At 36.1% G+C, this 16569-nt stretch overlaps 1 protein-coding gene across 1 annotated transcript; it reads left to right on the top strand.

Moving 5' to 3' along the window:
* The first annotated feature begins 6489 nt into the window (after positions 1 to 6489).
* Positions 6490 to 16145, top strand: LOC105059281 (uncharacterized). Its single transcript, XM_010942522.3, has 4 exons — positions 6490 to 7193; positions 14081 to 14176; positions 15439 to 15498; positions 15575 to 16145. Exons 1-4 carry the CDS (start codon positions 6582 to 6584, stop codon positions 15776 to 15778), a joined length of 972 nt encoding a protein of 323 aa, XP_010940824.1. The 5' UTR covers positions 6490 to 6581; the 3' UTR covers positions 15779 to 16145.
* Positions 16146 to 16569: the final 424 nt, after the last annotated feature.

A 16569-nucleotide genomic window follows, 5' to 3' on the forward strand; every position in this document is an offset into this window, starting at 1 on the left:
AAAATTTTTATTATCAAATTGTCGATCATTATCGATGATGATGGTGTATGGTAAACTGAATCTACATATGATCGACTTCTGAATGAAGTTTTTTATCTTATTCTTAGTGATTTATGCTAAAGATTCAGCTTCTACCCATTTGATAAAATAATTGATGGCAACTATAATGAATTTTCTTTGACTAAATACCGGAGGAAAAGGACCAAGTATATCGATTTTTCATTGTGCAAAGGGTCATGGTGTAACAATTGATGTCAGCTGGCTGACTGGTTGATGTTGTATGTTAGCATACTTCTGACATGGTTCACATCTTCGGACAAGCTCAGCTGCATCTTTTTTCATAGTGGGCCAATAATATCCTTGTCGTAAAACTTTATAAGCTAAAGATTTATCTCCCAAGTGATTTTCACAAATCCCTTCATTAACTTCTCAGAGTGCATAGTCAGTATCCGCTGGTCTCAAACACTTCAGTAAGGAAAGAGAAAATGATCTTTTGTAAAGTTGTCTATTCATCAGAATATATTGCGAGGCCATCCATCATAGTCGTTTGGTTTCTGAGGGATCTACAGGTAGAATTCCATCAGTCAAATATTGGATGATTGGGTCTATCCAGCATGGCTCGTCATTGATTTGTAGCACTTCTTCGACTTTATCAATGCTCGATTGCTCGAGACATTCGATGAATATCCGATCCAGTGAGTTGCATGAAGTGGTTGCGAGTTAGAAAAGTATATTAGCTCGAGTATTCTTCATTCTTGGAATGTGAGAGATCTCAAAATATTTTAGAGTTGATGTAAGATCTTTCACTTTCTGAAGGTACTTCATCATAACGGGGTCTCAGATTTTAAACTTGTCTTTGACTTGTCCGACAATCAACTGTGAGTTGGTGAAGATCTTCAGGTTGTCTATGTCAAGTTCTTTGATAATATTCAAGCTAGCTAGGAGAGCTTCATACTCGGCTTAATTATTTGAAGTTTTGAAGTTAAACCGAAGGACATATTCAGTTACAATCTCTTCGAAATGGGTGAGGATGAGATCGGCTCCATTGCCTTGTGTGTTGAATGCTCCATCAATATGTAGCACACACATCAATGTTAAGTCGGCCTCAGGAGTTTCAACTTTCTTTAATTTGTTGTTGAGTTCATTCTCAGAGTTATTGTCAGATATAGTACACTCAATGATGAAATTGGCTAAAACTTATGCCTTCATCGACGATCGCAGATGATATTGAATATCAAACTCACTGAGTTTTATTGTCTACTTTGTCATTCAACCTGAAGTATCAGGTCGGTATAAACTTGCCTTCAACAGCTGATCTGTCAAAACAACTATAGGATATGCTTGAAAGTATGGATGAAGTTGCTGTGATGATATGATTAGAGCATAGATCATTTTTTTCTACTCTTGAATATCTTATTTCAGCATTATGAAGCACCTTACTGGTGTAGTAAATTGGCCGTTGATTTAGTTTTCATTCTTCTGGATGAGTATCGAACTAACTGCTTCTGTTAAAGTCGTCAGATAGAGATATAAAGTTTCTCCAACCTTTGGCTTTGTAAGTAATGGTGGAGATATCAGATATTTTTTTAGATCTTCAAAAGATTGTCGGCACTCGTCTGACCATGAGAAGTCTTTTGCTTCTCTCAAGGTCTTGAAGAAGAGCAAACATCTTTCTGTCGATCTTGAGATGAATCGGCTAAGTACAACGATCCTTTTATTAAGTTGTTGTATCTCTTTTTTGGTGCTTGGATGCTTCATATTGATGATAGTCTTTATTTTTTTTAGATTGATTTTTATTCCTCATTATGATATAAGAAATTCAAAGAATTTTTTGAAAGTTACTCCGAATGTACACTTAGTCAGATTCAATTTCATCTGATGTCGTCGAAGTGTGCTGAAGGCTTCTTCCAAATCTCGAACATGATCAAAAGTTTGAAAGCTTTTTACTAGCATATCATCAACACAGACTTTCATATTTCATCCAATTTGTGTCTTGAATAGTTTGTTGACTACCTATTGATAAGTAGCTCTGGCGTTCTTTAAACCGAATGGCATTACTTTGTAACAGTAGATACCTTTGTCGGTTATGAAGGCAGTATGCTCCTTATCTTCAAGTGCTATCCAAATCTGATTATAACCCGCAAAGATGTCCATGAAGCTTAAGAGTCGGTGTTCCGAAGTCATATCAACTAGTTGATTGATCTTTGGCAAAGAAAAACTATTCTTCAGATAAGCTTCATTTAGATTTGTATAGTCGATGAGATTCTCTATTTTTTATTGATTTTTCTCACCATCACTACATTGATGAGCCAATTAGGATAATTGACTTCTCTGATGAAGCCGATCGTGAGGAGCTTGTCGACCTCTTCATCGATGACCTTTTGCCTTTCAGGGGCAAAAGGTCTTTTCTTTTGTCTCATCAGTCTAATTTTAGGATCAATGTTCGTTAGTGGGTTATTACTTTCGAAAAAATTTCTGGCATATCCGTTGCCAACCAAGCAAAAATGTAGGTGTTTGTTCTTAGTAGATTCATCAGTTGTTGCCGCTTCGAATCAGTCAATTGCGATCCAATTTCGACCGTCTTCTCAAGATCTTCTTCTTTTAACGGGATAGAAATCAGTTGCTCGACTGGTTCATCCATTTCTTCATTTTTTTTCTTTGATCTAATTTATCAACGAACAAAGAGTCTTCAAATTGATTATTTTTTATAAAAATTAGGAAGCAACGTTGAGTAAGTTGTTGATCTCCACGCATTTATCTGACTCCATTTTTTGTTAGAAATCAGATCAGTATGTTGAAACTACTGCTCTCAGGGCATTAAGTCCAGATCATCCAAGTATAGTATTGTAAGCCGATGGAACTCAGATGACTGTGAATATTAGGAGAACAGTACTTTATTGTGGATCTATTTTTATAATTAGTGAGAGAGTAATTTTTCTTTCCACGGTAACTGCATCTCTAGTAAAACCAACTAATGACGTCGAGACTCTTCTAAGTTGGTCAGTCGATAGTCGCATTTGAGAGAAAGTTGAGTTAAAAAGAACATCAGTTGAGCTTTCATTATTAACTAAAATTTTTTCTACGTCATAGTTTGTTATCATCACCAAAACGATGACAGCATTAGCATGAGGAGCTTGTATTCCCCTGACATCATCTTTCGAAAGAGAAATTATATTGTTAAGTCGTCGTTTCTTTACTGACTCTTCTTCGAAAGTTGCCCCCAATCCTTCGGTCGCCCAGAGATCATATTGATTACTTTTGTTGTTGGTCGATTGTTGATCATTTCCTTAGTCTGTAGCTGGGACTGTTGGTCTGTGGGAGGTTGAGTCGGACGATCTCATCAAAATTTTTTACGGTAGTCACATCGAATTAGGGCTTCTATTTTATCTCTGAGTTGGATGTACTATTCGGTATCGTAACCATGATCATGATGAAACTGACAGTACTTCTTTCTATCACGGCTCCTCGATGGTACTTTCATCGATGAAGGATGTCGTAAGTACTCATCTCCTTCGATTTTCATTAAGATCTGCATACGGAGAGCAGAAAGAGGAGTGTAGGAGTCATACCTACCATAATTATTCGATCTTGGACTCCATATCGAGGTGAAGCTCGCTTATTAGTGGTTGACCGACTTGGTTTGGTCGGGACTTCACTTTTCTTCTACTTTTTTTTTGATTTTTTTCTTCTGTCTGGTGCTGGTCAGAAGCACTTTCATCTGTGTGAATATATTTGTACGCACGCTCCAAGAGTTTATCACAGGTCTAAAGGAGAGTTTTATCCAGGGAATAAGTAAATTTGGATCCCTTCAGATCCCTCTTCATGGCCAATATGGCCATATCTTCATTGAGGTCCCTGACCTTTAATGTGGCTGCATTGAAGCGAGCCACGAAATTCCTTAATGTCTCTGTCTCGCCTTGTTTGATGAAAAAAAACTGTCTGATGTCCGTGGCACCTTTCGGCTAGTGCTGAAATGGACCACAAAAGAATATTCGAACTGCTCGAAGGAGTTTATGCTCTCCGACTGCAGCCTAGGATACCAGGCTCGAGCAGCCTTTTGAATAGTCGCCGGAAAGTCAGTGCATAGGAGGGCGCCAGTTGCCCCCTAGATCATCATAAGAGTCCTGTAGCTCTCCAGATGATCAATTGGGTCGATGGAGCGTCATATGGCTCCATCTGCAGTATCTTGAATCGAGACAGAATCAGCTCGTCCAGGATGCATTGAGAGAAAGATTGGGAAGTATAAAAATCATAGTTGTTGAATGACTTCCAACCTTCCATCTGAAATCGGACAAGATGACGGTCGATCTCTTTGAACTTGTGCTTATAGTCATCGAGCCATCATTGCTGAGATATTCCGGGGGTGGAGTCCCTAAAAGAATTTGAGGATGGAGAAGGTAAAGGTTCACGTGGCCTTTTCTCTTTTTTGATACTATGTGCATGGGAAGGAGAGGAAGATTGCCGCAAAGGATGGATGGTATGGTGAAAATGCCAAGAATGTGATTGCTCGACTCGATGAGAATATCAAGACGGCCGTCGTTCTGTAGATGAAGAGGATGAATGCCATGGAGGATAGCGGCTGTGCCTATACGATACTGAATGAGCCACCGACAGTCGCTGCTACTGTGTTTGTTACAGTTGGAGGTATAAACCGCCTTTGTTAATACCTTCATTACTGTATTAAGGCAGCAATTTATGCATCTGTAGTGACTACAGGACATGAAGAGCTGGGCTCTGCCAATAGAAGAGGAGGAGGAATATCTTCCTAGCGAAAAGATTGCCTCACGGATCCTGTTAAATGCTGAGCTCTGGTCTGAGCCATGGTTACTCGTATTTCATCCCTTCTTGATGTGCCATCTGTTGCAGTCAAACTCCTGTTGCACCTGTTGCTGGTGAAGAGCACCTACAAAATGAAGTCCACACTGATCAAAATTGTGTCCGATGGAGATCCTTCGATGCTTAAGTCAGTGGAAAGTGATGAACAGTAGATAAGTATTTAGAATGACAGAATATCAGCTCAGAATTGCCTTACCAAATGCTGTTCGTTTATCTCCTTTTATAGACGAGTAGTTGCTAACCATTTATAATGGTTAGACACATGGGTCCCACTCGTTCTGATATTATATGATCATGGGATGGGTGGTTATATCCTTTACTGATCATATTCTAGCCATTATACATTTTTTGCGCTGGCAGTTTCAGGTAAGCCGACTATATGTCGGTAATCAAGATATGTCGATCGTATATCGACAGTTGTGAAAGTCTGAATGACCATCGATCGATAATTCTGATATGTTGATGGTCATCGGCCTGAAATGAGTCGAATCATCATAGTTGGAGCCCATCAAATTTGTGGATAGCCGACTGTCAGTCGACTAACCGATTGATAGTCGACAAATCATGCTTATCAGATCGATCGCAAGACAGAATCAGGGAGTCGGCTGAATTGTCCCAACAGTAATGGAACTCGTGCTCAATGTTTTCTTTGGAATGACCTTAAAATATTTTATCTTTAGGTCCCCTTCTATGATCGTAGGTTATTTTAGTTATATTTACTGTCTTTGATAAGAAAGAGGGGAGACCTTCTCGACTTCATTTCAAACATAATTTTCTATTTCATTGACCTAAATACTGCTTGAATTTCTCAATAATTTTTCACATTTTGTAATAATATGGTTGGTCCTAACAATGTGTGCATTCAATTAGGGCCTCATGTAATGCTACTTGGTTCAATTTATTTATGATTTGATTCTAGACCGTGATATCGAGCGCGTTGCAATAACATCGCTGATCATGCTCTTCTTGATATTTAGCCCCTTGTGTAAATACTAAAGATACAAATGAGTTGAGCCGCTCGCGAGTTATTTGAGCTCGACTCGAGTCCACACTTGACTTGATTCGATTATTATCAAGCTCAAGTCGAGTTCTAGTAGTTCGAACAGTTTTTAGATTCAAGCTTGAGTAGCAAGATATTTAGCTCGAAAGCTCATGAGTCTATTCGAATTTATATATATATTTAATAATTATATATATATATATATATATATATATATATATATATATATATATATATATATATATATGTATATTATTAGTAAAGTTTGATTTTGAGCTTGAATTTGAGTTCGAGAATAGTTCGGTTGATATTCAAGTCAAACCGAGTCATCTCGAGTTTTTTTTTTTATTTTTCATTGAGTCCAGCTCGAACTTAGAATATTAAGACTCGATCGATCTTGTGCTGAATTTTGAGTTCGAGTATTTTGAGTCGAGTCGAATTTAAATTTATAACTATTCGATATAGTTCGTCTCGACTCGATTGCATTCATGGCAAATACCACCTAGATCTTCTTTGTTCTTGATGAATTTTGGTCCGCCTGGCCCATAGATGTATTATTATTGCTAAAATTGGGAAACCCTGCCGTGTATGGTTCCCCCTTTTTGCTATCAATCCAAAGTTAAATTGGATGTGCAACATTGGTAAGTTTCAGAATAGAGTCTATAGACTCGCTGTTTTGCAGGTAATATTAAAACCCTCCCCTCTGCTCTCGGGGTTTTGGCTCTCTCTCTCCGCCGCCGTTCCGATGGCGATCGCGGCCGTGGCCCGATCCCTCGCCTCCTCCTCGTCCTCCTCCTCCCGTTCCCACCTCACTCTCTTTTTCTCCAAGCGCTTCTTCCTCTCCTCCTCCCACCCTGCCGTCGTCCGCCCCTCCCAATTCGCGGGCCTCGGCGGGCTCTGCCCCTCGCCCTCCCCGACCGTCGGCCTCGCGGTGCCGGATGCTTTCGGGGTTAACTCGATCCGGCGCATGGCCAGCGACTCGGCGTACTCGCGGCTGAACTCCGGGTGGGGCGGCGGCTTCAGCGACCAGCCGTCGACGACGGAGAGCGCAGATGAGTTTGAAAGGCGTTTGTTTGGTGATACAGACAATAGTCCGAATACCGATTCCTTCTATCGGAAGCTTGATAAAATAGAAAAGGCTCATGGGAGATCCAATGTTGGTTCCAAGATGCATGACGGTGGTCCTTCCCAATTTTTAGATGGTCTAGGCCAGAGTTTTGATACACTGTCAGATGGTATGGATGAGAAGCTGAAGAAAGCTGCTCGTACGTTTGTCTATAGCGATGAGATCCATAATGAAGATTATTCGTTCAGACCAGATGTGAAATTTTTACCTGGGATGAATTATACTCCTAGAGTAAGAGGCACTATGCCATTTGAATGTTGAGCTAGCATTTTTAGCTGCTATTTTTTTGGACAAATTTTGACTTATTAAATTTCATCTTTTAAAAGATATAAACTCTATGGCTATTTACTTGTTGTGTGTGCTAGAGAAAGACAATTTGATGATTGCTAGTCATATGACTTGGAATTTGTGTATGTACATTTGATTCAACAGTTGTTAGCCAGTTATTCTTTTAGGAATCTAGATATTCATATGGTGGGTCATAAAGCATCATGATTTTATTGTGTTTGCTAAAAGGTTATTGGTGATTTGCTTTTGTCAAATTTTTGTTCTTTAGAAGCTCTAATGTGTTTTGCCGAATATTTCTGGTATCTGCAGAAATGTAACTTGTTCCTGTTTATCGTTCATGGATATGCCTACCTGATTTGAAGACTTTTGTTGATATTTCTTTGGGTAAAAGATCCCTTTGTTGTATACCTTTGTTGTTTATTTACTTCAACGTCATCCATCTATGGAGCATTAACTAATATATGAGAATAGTAGAAGCTGGTTTGAAACATAGCCACGGTTCAGGTGGCTGCTGAGGTTGCTTCCTTAATGTTCATATCATGCTTGAGCATGAAGGATGATTTTGGTTGACAAATTAGTATCGGAGCATGAAGGATGATTTTGGTTGACAAATTAGTATCGGAGCATGAAGGATGATTTTGGTTGACAAATTAGTATCGGATGCTAGAAAATTAGTAGTTTCCATTGACTCACCATATCTTAGTTGAGATGTTTTCATTTATTTAGATCATAACTATCATTTTAGATTTCCCTTTATATTTCCTTTTTTTTTTTAAAATTTTTGGGCTACCTTGATTATAGGTCCTTGCAATTTTGCTCTATTATGTTAAATGTTCTCTGTTTCTCAATTAATATATTTTCATCCAGGTGTTTACAGTATGTTCTTTCATTGTCTATGCCCCATTGGATGCAAAGTATGAACATGGTGGACTATTTTCTTTTAAAATCTGATAAACCATCTATAGCAACATATATTTCAGCTATATATGATAAAGAAAAATGTATTAAATATCTTGCATAATATCTTTGAGAAGATAGTGGGTTCTCTATTATTCTTAACAAGTTACCTGATGATTCTATCAACTGTCATCCTAGAGGTTCATAATGGGATCTATGGAATTTTAAATCAGCCTTGAAATCTTGATTGACCTGTTAATAATTGTCTTTTCAACAATAAATTTTTACAAACATTCTTGTAGTTTTCCTTATGAAGGTTTTTTTGGCTGGTCTATATCATCTTTATGGCAGAGCATTCTTAACTTTTAGGTGGATCAAACATAATTTCTAATTCATCCTCAATCTGCTTTGTTCTTTTGGCGAATTATTGTGTTATCCACTTCTTTGGTCCAGATTTATTTATATGTTGCTTTTGTTATGGTAAATCATTCATTATGCTTTAATGTTTTGCTTCTCATGGCTTCTCAACATAATGAGTGGAACTTGCTTCATTAACACTTTAGTAGGAAGAGGCAAAGTAGCATTTTTGTTGACAGCATATTGCATGCCTTCAACCAAGAGAAGAGAAAAGCATATTACATGCCATGTGCATATTGCATGTTGTGTCTTATGACAATGGTGAGCATCCCATGGGACATCAGTTAGAGTAACCACTTTAAGCTAATAATTATTTATTTGGTGTGCATGACAAGTTAGCGAGAAGAATTATTTAGGTTACTGTAACAAGTAACTCCATTGTATGTACAGACACAATCAAAAATCAAGGCATATGTATGTATGTATGTATGTATATGCAAAATAAGAACAATGCCTCATTTAGAGATATAAATGGCACCATGACAAGTCAATGGCAGCAATGCATTAGCATTACTTGAAGATATAAAACTTTTCTTAATACACCTCTAGGTCTTGACAATGTTCGGATATTCTAAAATTTATAAGTTTTTAGATTGAGAAATTCCTTACCATATTAAAGTTGTTTTCACCCAACCCCCAAAAAGTTATATTTTTTTTTCTTTTTGTGATCACCAATCTATTCCTTGGTTTTCAACCTTAGAATAGACGTATGATACACTTAAATAGGTTTGATCCTTTCCAATTCACCTTATATGATAGGGTTTGTTATTATGTAGGATCAAGACTTCCAATAGACCCAGGAGACTATTGTTAATTAGCCGTTAAAATTAGGGTACCTCTGATTAAGAGATCTTTTATGAGTGTTGAAATAAAGAAGGCCAATATAAAAAAATTATAATTTCATTATATTTAATATAGCCTCATCAAAGGCATAACCCAGTGTACATCAATAATGAGTATATGAAAGCCTGTTTACATCTGAATTTAAATTTCAACAGATGTTTGTGACATACATCAAATTTAAATATATCCAGTTTGATAACATGGAGGTAATCACATTTTAATATTCCCAGCTTAATGACATGGAGGTCGCATTAATTAGGATGTGCTCAGTTTAATGATGTGGAGTTCATTGTGTCATTTTGAATTTATTGAGTTTAGTAACATGGAAGTCAGATCATATCATCTTCATTTAGTTCAGTGACATTATGATAATATTTTTTTTTTGAAATTTTGCTACAGTTCTGACATGAAGTCATTTTATTTTGAATTTGTCTAGTTTAATGACATGGTGGTCACAGCATTTGGGTTTCTCCAGTTTAACGACATGGTAGTCATATCATTTTGATTTGCCCGGTTTAATGATATGCTGGCCATATCATTTTGTGTTTGTCCAATTTAGCAACATAGTGGTCCTTTCATTTTGAGCCTTTAGATTATTAGTAACTCTGTTTATATAAGGTTTATTTGGATATCATCATAAATGGACAATTATATTTTTAGAGACTTTAGATGGATCTAAGGTTAGACTTGATATCAATTTCAATAATCATATCTAAAGGCCATGGGTATGTAATTATGTTTGTTTGATAAAAAACTGTTCAATAAATCTAGTTTTTGAACATATGAGAGGAATCATGTTTATCTATCAAATATATTTGGTGGATCATTAATCAAACTTTAGGTTTTCAGTTTATGCCCATTCGAAAGATAGGCTTTCTTGATTCTATCCAGAATTCAATGTATCTCTGTGAAACATGGAAGAATGGTTGAAGCCCTGTGTCATATTAATGAGTGTATAATCTGTTCCAATGGAAACAAGAAGCCTATTAGATGGAAAGAAATCCAAGGGCTCCTAGTTGGAGTGGAGCGAGCAATATTCTTTGCGATAAGAGGTAGTTGGCCTCTTTTAGTGGAGTCAAGGACTCTATAGAATAGGATCAAGGCCCTATTTTGATTATGAGACAAAGATTTCATTTTAATGAAGTCCGTTGACTTCTAGTTAAAGTATAGCCCAATGCTTACTTCATATTGAAAGGTATTTAACCTATTCCTTGTAAAGTAGGACCAAGTTCCCTTTTCCAATTGTGAGACTGAAATCTTATTTATATGAAGTCTATTGATGTCTGCTTGAAGTACAGCCAATAGCCTATTTCAAATGAAGAAGTCAATGATCTCTCTGAATAGGGTCCAAGACTTCTTTATATGAAGGGAAAGAGAAAAGAAGGAGAGATGAGGCACGTGGTGTATCCATCTCAACTTTCTTAGGAGAGAGAATGCAATCCAAGAAGAGAGAAGGAACTCTTCTTGTATTCCATGTAGAGTATTTGTAGACAATTTTCAGATGACTACTTGGCAACCATCAACCTCTTTGATGTCTCCTCCTTTAAATTCTTGATAATAATAAGGTAGCTTCCTATCCATTAACCGACATTATTTTCTTTAATTTCTTTTAAATTTGGATGGGTGGTTGCTCCCATTTTTAAGGAGGGAGTTTTTCTAATTGCAATTGAGTTCCAAAAGCCTTTTGGGGTGTTTATGTTGGGGCCAGATTTTAGATCATAAGTTTGGCCTTTTGTGGTTACATGACAGTGACTTTGTTTTTTAACATGGTAGAAAGGAATGGCATACATTGGATTACAAATGAAGCTTTTGTAATCATAGGATGATAAGATTCATCTATTAAATAGGCCTGGTAACAATTGAATCTGGTCCATCTATTGATCTATAGGTCTTATAGACCATCAAGTGGGTTTAGTTAGATCAACCAAACAACCTAATCTGGTCCATTGGTTGATCCATAAGGCTTGTAGAGCCATCAGATAATAAGTAGCTCAAGTTGAAAGAACCGAGGAACTTAATATGGCCCATCTATTTACCCACAAGGCTTTTAAAGCCATTGGATGATCAGTAGCTTTAGTTAGATGAATGACATAACTTAATCTTGTCCATCTATTGATCCAAAAGGTTTTTGAAGCCACTGGATCTAAATAGCTTTGGTTAGATGAACAAAATGACCTAATCTGGTCCATCTATTGATCCACAAGGCTTGTGAAGCCATGGGATCTTAAGTAGCATAGTTAGATGAAATGACTTAATCTGATTCATTGATTGATCTGCAAGCCTTTTAAAGCCATTGGATCTTAAGTAGCTTTAGTTAGATGAACCACATGACTTAATGTGGTTCAAATTGATCCACAGGGCTTTTAGAGGCATTGGATCATAAGTAGCTTAGTTAAATGAACCAAACAACTTAATCTGGTCCATTGGTTGATCCACAAGGCCTTTAGAGCCATCAGATCGTAAGTTCCTCTTGTTAGATATTAGTAATATCGCCTAACCTGGTCCATTCATCCATTTATAGGATCTTTCCAACCATTGGATGATGAGTTTCATTCATTGAAGTGAACGAAATGAATGAACTAGACCATTCATTCATTAGCAAGGTGCTAAATACTGTCATATGATGAGTTTTATTCACAAGAAGGTGAAAACATGGAATCCAAACCATCTATTTATCAAACAAATCATTACAGTTGCTAGATTTTATGAATTTGGTTACCAAAATCATCCCAAACATTCTTGAGATGTAAAGTTCCCTTTCTTATTTTAATGTAATTTGAGTAGGCACTATTTTTGTTTGATTCGAATGGGAAGTGGTTCATTATTTATTTCAATCTAATGTAATGGGAGCAAATTTATTTAAATGATGTTCATATAGATAAGGTTTGTTTTCGGTTGACTACTTGCCATGTCAGGATGTCTAGAGTCAACAAGCAAGCCCCCACTTCCTCTCCAATGCAATGAAGCAATGAAAAAGAAAAAAAGAAAAGCTTCTTTGAACTTTTTTGCCTTAATACAGGAAGGTTTCTAATTGTGCCCAATTGTATTGAACTAATAAAGTTTGATACAAGTTGGCTATTAGTTACACCCAGCAGTTTGCTGAGCATCAGGTATCAACCCTATATCTAGGGCCAGCACTTGCCACTTGCCCAGCACTTTGCTGGCTGGCTTGGACCAGCATCTAAATCCTTGATTTATGTGTCGACTTTATGATGACCTTTACTTTCTGATTAATTGGTTTTATAAATTCTTGGTGTTTGCTTGGGAGTATTTGGTTTATCAAGCTTTATAAATTTCTCATGCTTGTGGTGTTTTTGTTTCGCTTGAGGCCACTATCACAATCATCACTCACATTTCTTAAGGGTTCTCCAAGTGTTTGTTTTAATAGTGGAAACATACCTATTTTTTTAATCTTATCAATAGTCATAATGTTTTGGGTGGTGTTATCTCAAAGAATTTTAATTTGATGGTTAGGACAGTTCTTATTCTTTTTCATAATAGGTTTATTATTATTAATTTTTTGCTAAAATAGGTTTATTATTTTCAATTAATGCATTCCTTATGGGTTGACTAAAAGTGTTAGTTTAACAGTTAAAACATATCTATTTTTTAATCTTGTAATTAGTCATAATGTTTTTGGGGGGGTGTTATGACAAAGAATGATAGTCTTTTTTGATTTTTTTTTTTGGTTTGATGATTAGGAGAGTTCTTGTTCCTTTTCATAATAGATTTATCATTTTCAATTAACATATTCTTTCCCTTTTAAAGAAAAAGATCTTGTTTTCAAGTCCGCCCAAGTTGCTGTTTGCTAGAATTTTTACACCAATGCATAGAGTTATGTGAGATTAAGGGTGTGTTGGTTCTCAAACTTCAATGGACCATGCTATGGTTGACTATGCTAACTGGACCATGGCTTGTTGTTTAAGTTGGTAGGCTTTTAAATATTAGTAAACCGGACAACAAGTTTCCAAAGTGTGTGGAACACTTGGGATATAAAATTCATAGAGAAAATGACAAAATAGGTTCAGTGAAAGGAACATTTCCGTTGATTTCTATAGGGCAAAACGAATCCACAAAAGAGACCTAAAACTGGTACTTATCATTTAGTAGACAACTTCCTTTTTTTTGTGTGCGCGCATGTTTTGGGGGGCAGGGGGGTGGTTATGCTAGAAGACTTCATTAAGGGTAGAAAAACAGTTGCATTATAGATGAAAAACACTAATAGATAGAGTTCTTATTATACCAAGTAGTATTGAAGTAACTTCTTAGGTTATATAATTAGGAAATTTAATTATCATGTCTATTGGATTTAGCTAAAAATGCCATTTAAATGTAATCAAAGAGTCAAAGTGAATCTAGAAATTTGTTGAAATGATTTTCATTTATCTCCATGACCCCAATGCTTTGGTGATGCTACAGATATTACTGTACATTTTTCTATTGCTTTATATGGGTTACCAAGTTTCAGTTTTCTGACTGCTGACCCTCCCTTTTTTGAGATTTTGATTTAACATGCATTTTTAGCAATCTTTCACTTGGATGCTCTTTTATTATAGGATTTGGTTCATGTGTAATTTCTTCAACATATTAATTGGATGATGCAACATTTCGTAAATGTCTTTAATTCAGTGTATTGTTTCCCTTTTCTCACTTAACTCTGTGGTTGTATTTAGGATCTTGATCTGACAAAACCTGGGGTCCCGAAAAGTTCTAAAAGAACTGAGTTTCAAACCACTACGAAGGAGGTTCTAAGGAAAGCTGATTTCAGGGTGAGTCCTTACCTTTTATGTTGCAACTTCTAAATGGTATTTCTGTTTATTTGATATATTTAATTTGTTGGAGGACATTAGTGGATTTTCATTACCTGCTTCATTGTAACCTTTAAATGTACATATCTCATTTCTGCCTGTCAGCAGTATTGTTATATTTTCTTAAAAGCCTTAAACTATGTGAATAGTGAAAGTATGTATCTTTATGTATTTGTAGATTTTGATAAAAATATTGTGGTATTACTTGCCCTCTTGAAAGAGTTTTCCTGAAAATTCTGGTAGCTGCGCTGCTTAATAAACAAATAATCAAAAGGATATGTTTTGAGTTGATTTATATTTTGGATGACCAATTGACCATAGTGCATTTCGTCACCAAAGCTAAACTATGTAAGTTTTTGCTTGAATACTACGTTGGGATTCTTAAGAGCACTAGGTAAGATCCCTGTATTTTTTTCTTTATTCATATACATTTTTAATTTGATAGTTTGTCTGCTCTTCTGACTCTTTTGCATTGCTCATTAATGGTGCATCAGTAACCATACCGATGTTAGTTATGTGCATATCCTTCTCTTCCTCTTGTATTCGCTATGTATCTATTTAACTGATTCCCTTCAATAATAGCCACTTGGATTCACTGCATGGTAGATTACGTCCACCCAACATGATGCTTATACATAGACAGTGAACCCATCAATGAACCTCATTCCCTCCTGTACCAAATCCCTTCTATATTTCCCATCCAAAATTAATTATGCATCCAGTCAATCTGTAATTTGCAAGTGCTGACAATAATATAACTGAGTCGCAGGGCATCTGGAATTTTCATGACGAATTGTTATACTACAAATGCATTAAGTGAACCATATACAAGCATCTTATTGACATCCTATTGTAAATTAATGCCATTCTGTTTTCATGACATCAAGGTAGATGTCTGCTCAGGTGGCGTGAATATAATTCTTGTGTTTCTTGTAAATAGGGTGCTATTACATGCTTCTTACTTGTAGATGACATCGGGCCACTGTGTTAGCTTGATGGAGATATAATAACAACTAGTTTACTAATGACTTCTTGTGGTTTAGTGCATGCTTGATTTAAGCCTCACATCAACTTGACTGGAGAATTGTCTCTATTTTCTTGTTAAATAAAATACAATTGTTACTGCCATTTAGTCACCTTTTTTCCTTAATGAAAGCATGCCCTGCCCCTTTTTTGGGTGAAAAAATTAGCTATGTTGTATTAAATTGGGTCATTCCATGCAGAATGTGAGATTCCTGTCCAACTTTATTACCGAAGCAGGAATTATCATCAAGAGAAGTCAGGTGAACTTCACAATTTGACCACAATGTCTAGGTGCAATTGCATATCATTATTTTCATCGCTATTATTTTTGTGCAGACTCGTATAAGTGCCAAAGCTCAGAGAAAGGTTGCAAGGGAGATCAAAACAGCACGAGCTTTTGGGCTGATGCCTTTCACTACCATGGGCACAAAGCAATTTGCATTTGGGAGAAACATGAAAGATAATGATGAAGATTATGAATTTGCTACATATGATGGTGGTATGGGTGATGCTACTGCCGAGCCATCTGAAGGTGGCTGATTTAGTTCAAGATAAACTTATTTAGGGGCTGCAGCATCACCATTGTTAAAGAAAGGCTGGTTTACACTAACCATTTTGATCATCTTTGATGGACGCTACTCTGTATGGATGCTCTAGGCATGCACTCCTTGAAAGCTGTATGCGCTTCCAGTGCAAGATGTTTAGAATGTGGCCTCCTGTTGTATTTTAAATGATTACTACTATAGTGGTTGCCGTAACTTTGCTACAGAGTACTCTTAGGCTTTGTTTTGAAACAGAATAAACAAATGGAAGTAGCCATGTACCAAAAAATTCGGAAGTAGCTTGGTTAACTGAAGTAATTTTAAGCCAAAAGAGTGGGTTGAGTTAGTGTTATTCCATTGGAGTATGTTTTTCCTGGATCTTGGGGCGTAAGATAGGATATTTATGATGTATTGATTTTTTTGAAAAACCAATTCTGTCCTTATGAAATAGTGATTTATTTTATTTGTTTAAATGACTGTTTTAGTTGAATAATGGTGGAATAAATGAGTTAAGTATGACTCATATTTGGCTGCTGTTTTTAGGGTTTATTTTTCTGTTGGTAAATATCACGAGAAAATCGGTCGATTTTTTCATTGATCAATTTATTGATGTTTTTATACTTTTTAAGATAGATAAGTTATTTTTTATGGATGGTATTTATTCATAAAATGGAGAAAAAAAATCTTATCTACATAGAGGATGGTTAAATCATAAGTATTTAATTTTATTCTGAAAATATTTTATCTTCATTTTTAATGTTTCTATCATTTTATGTTAATTATTCAGTC

This window comes from Elaeis guineensis, chromosome 16 (genome assembly GCF_000442705.2).
Source record: "Elaeis guineensis isolate ETL-2024a chromosome 16, EG11, whole genome shotgun sequence".
In the NCBI taxonomy this organism is placed as follows: domain Eukaryota; kingdom Viridiplantae; phylum Streptophyta; class Magnoliopsida; order Arecales; family Arecaceae; genus Elaeis; species Elaeis guineensis.

Bases quoted from the DNA above. Each gene is read 5' to 3' on its own strand.
- LOC105059281 (XM_010942522.3), top strand. From the start codon at position 6,582: ATGGCGATCGCGGCCGTGGCCCGATCCCTCGCCTCCTCCTCGTCCTCC. The intron at 7,194-14,080 runs GTAAGAGGCACT...GGTTGTATTTAG, and splicing joins GGATGAATTATACTCCTAGA to GATCTTGATCTGACAAAACC. The intron at 14,177-15,438 runs GTGAGTCCTTAC...CATTCCATGCAG, and splicing joins TAAGGAAAGCTGATTTCAGG to AATGTGAGATTCCTGTCCAA.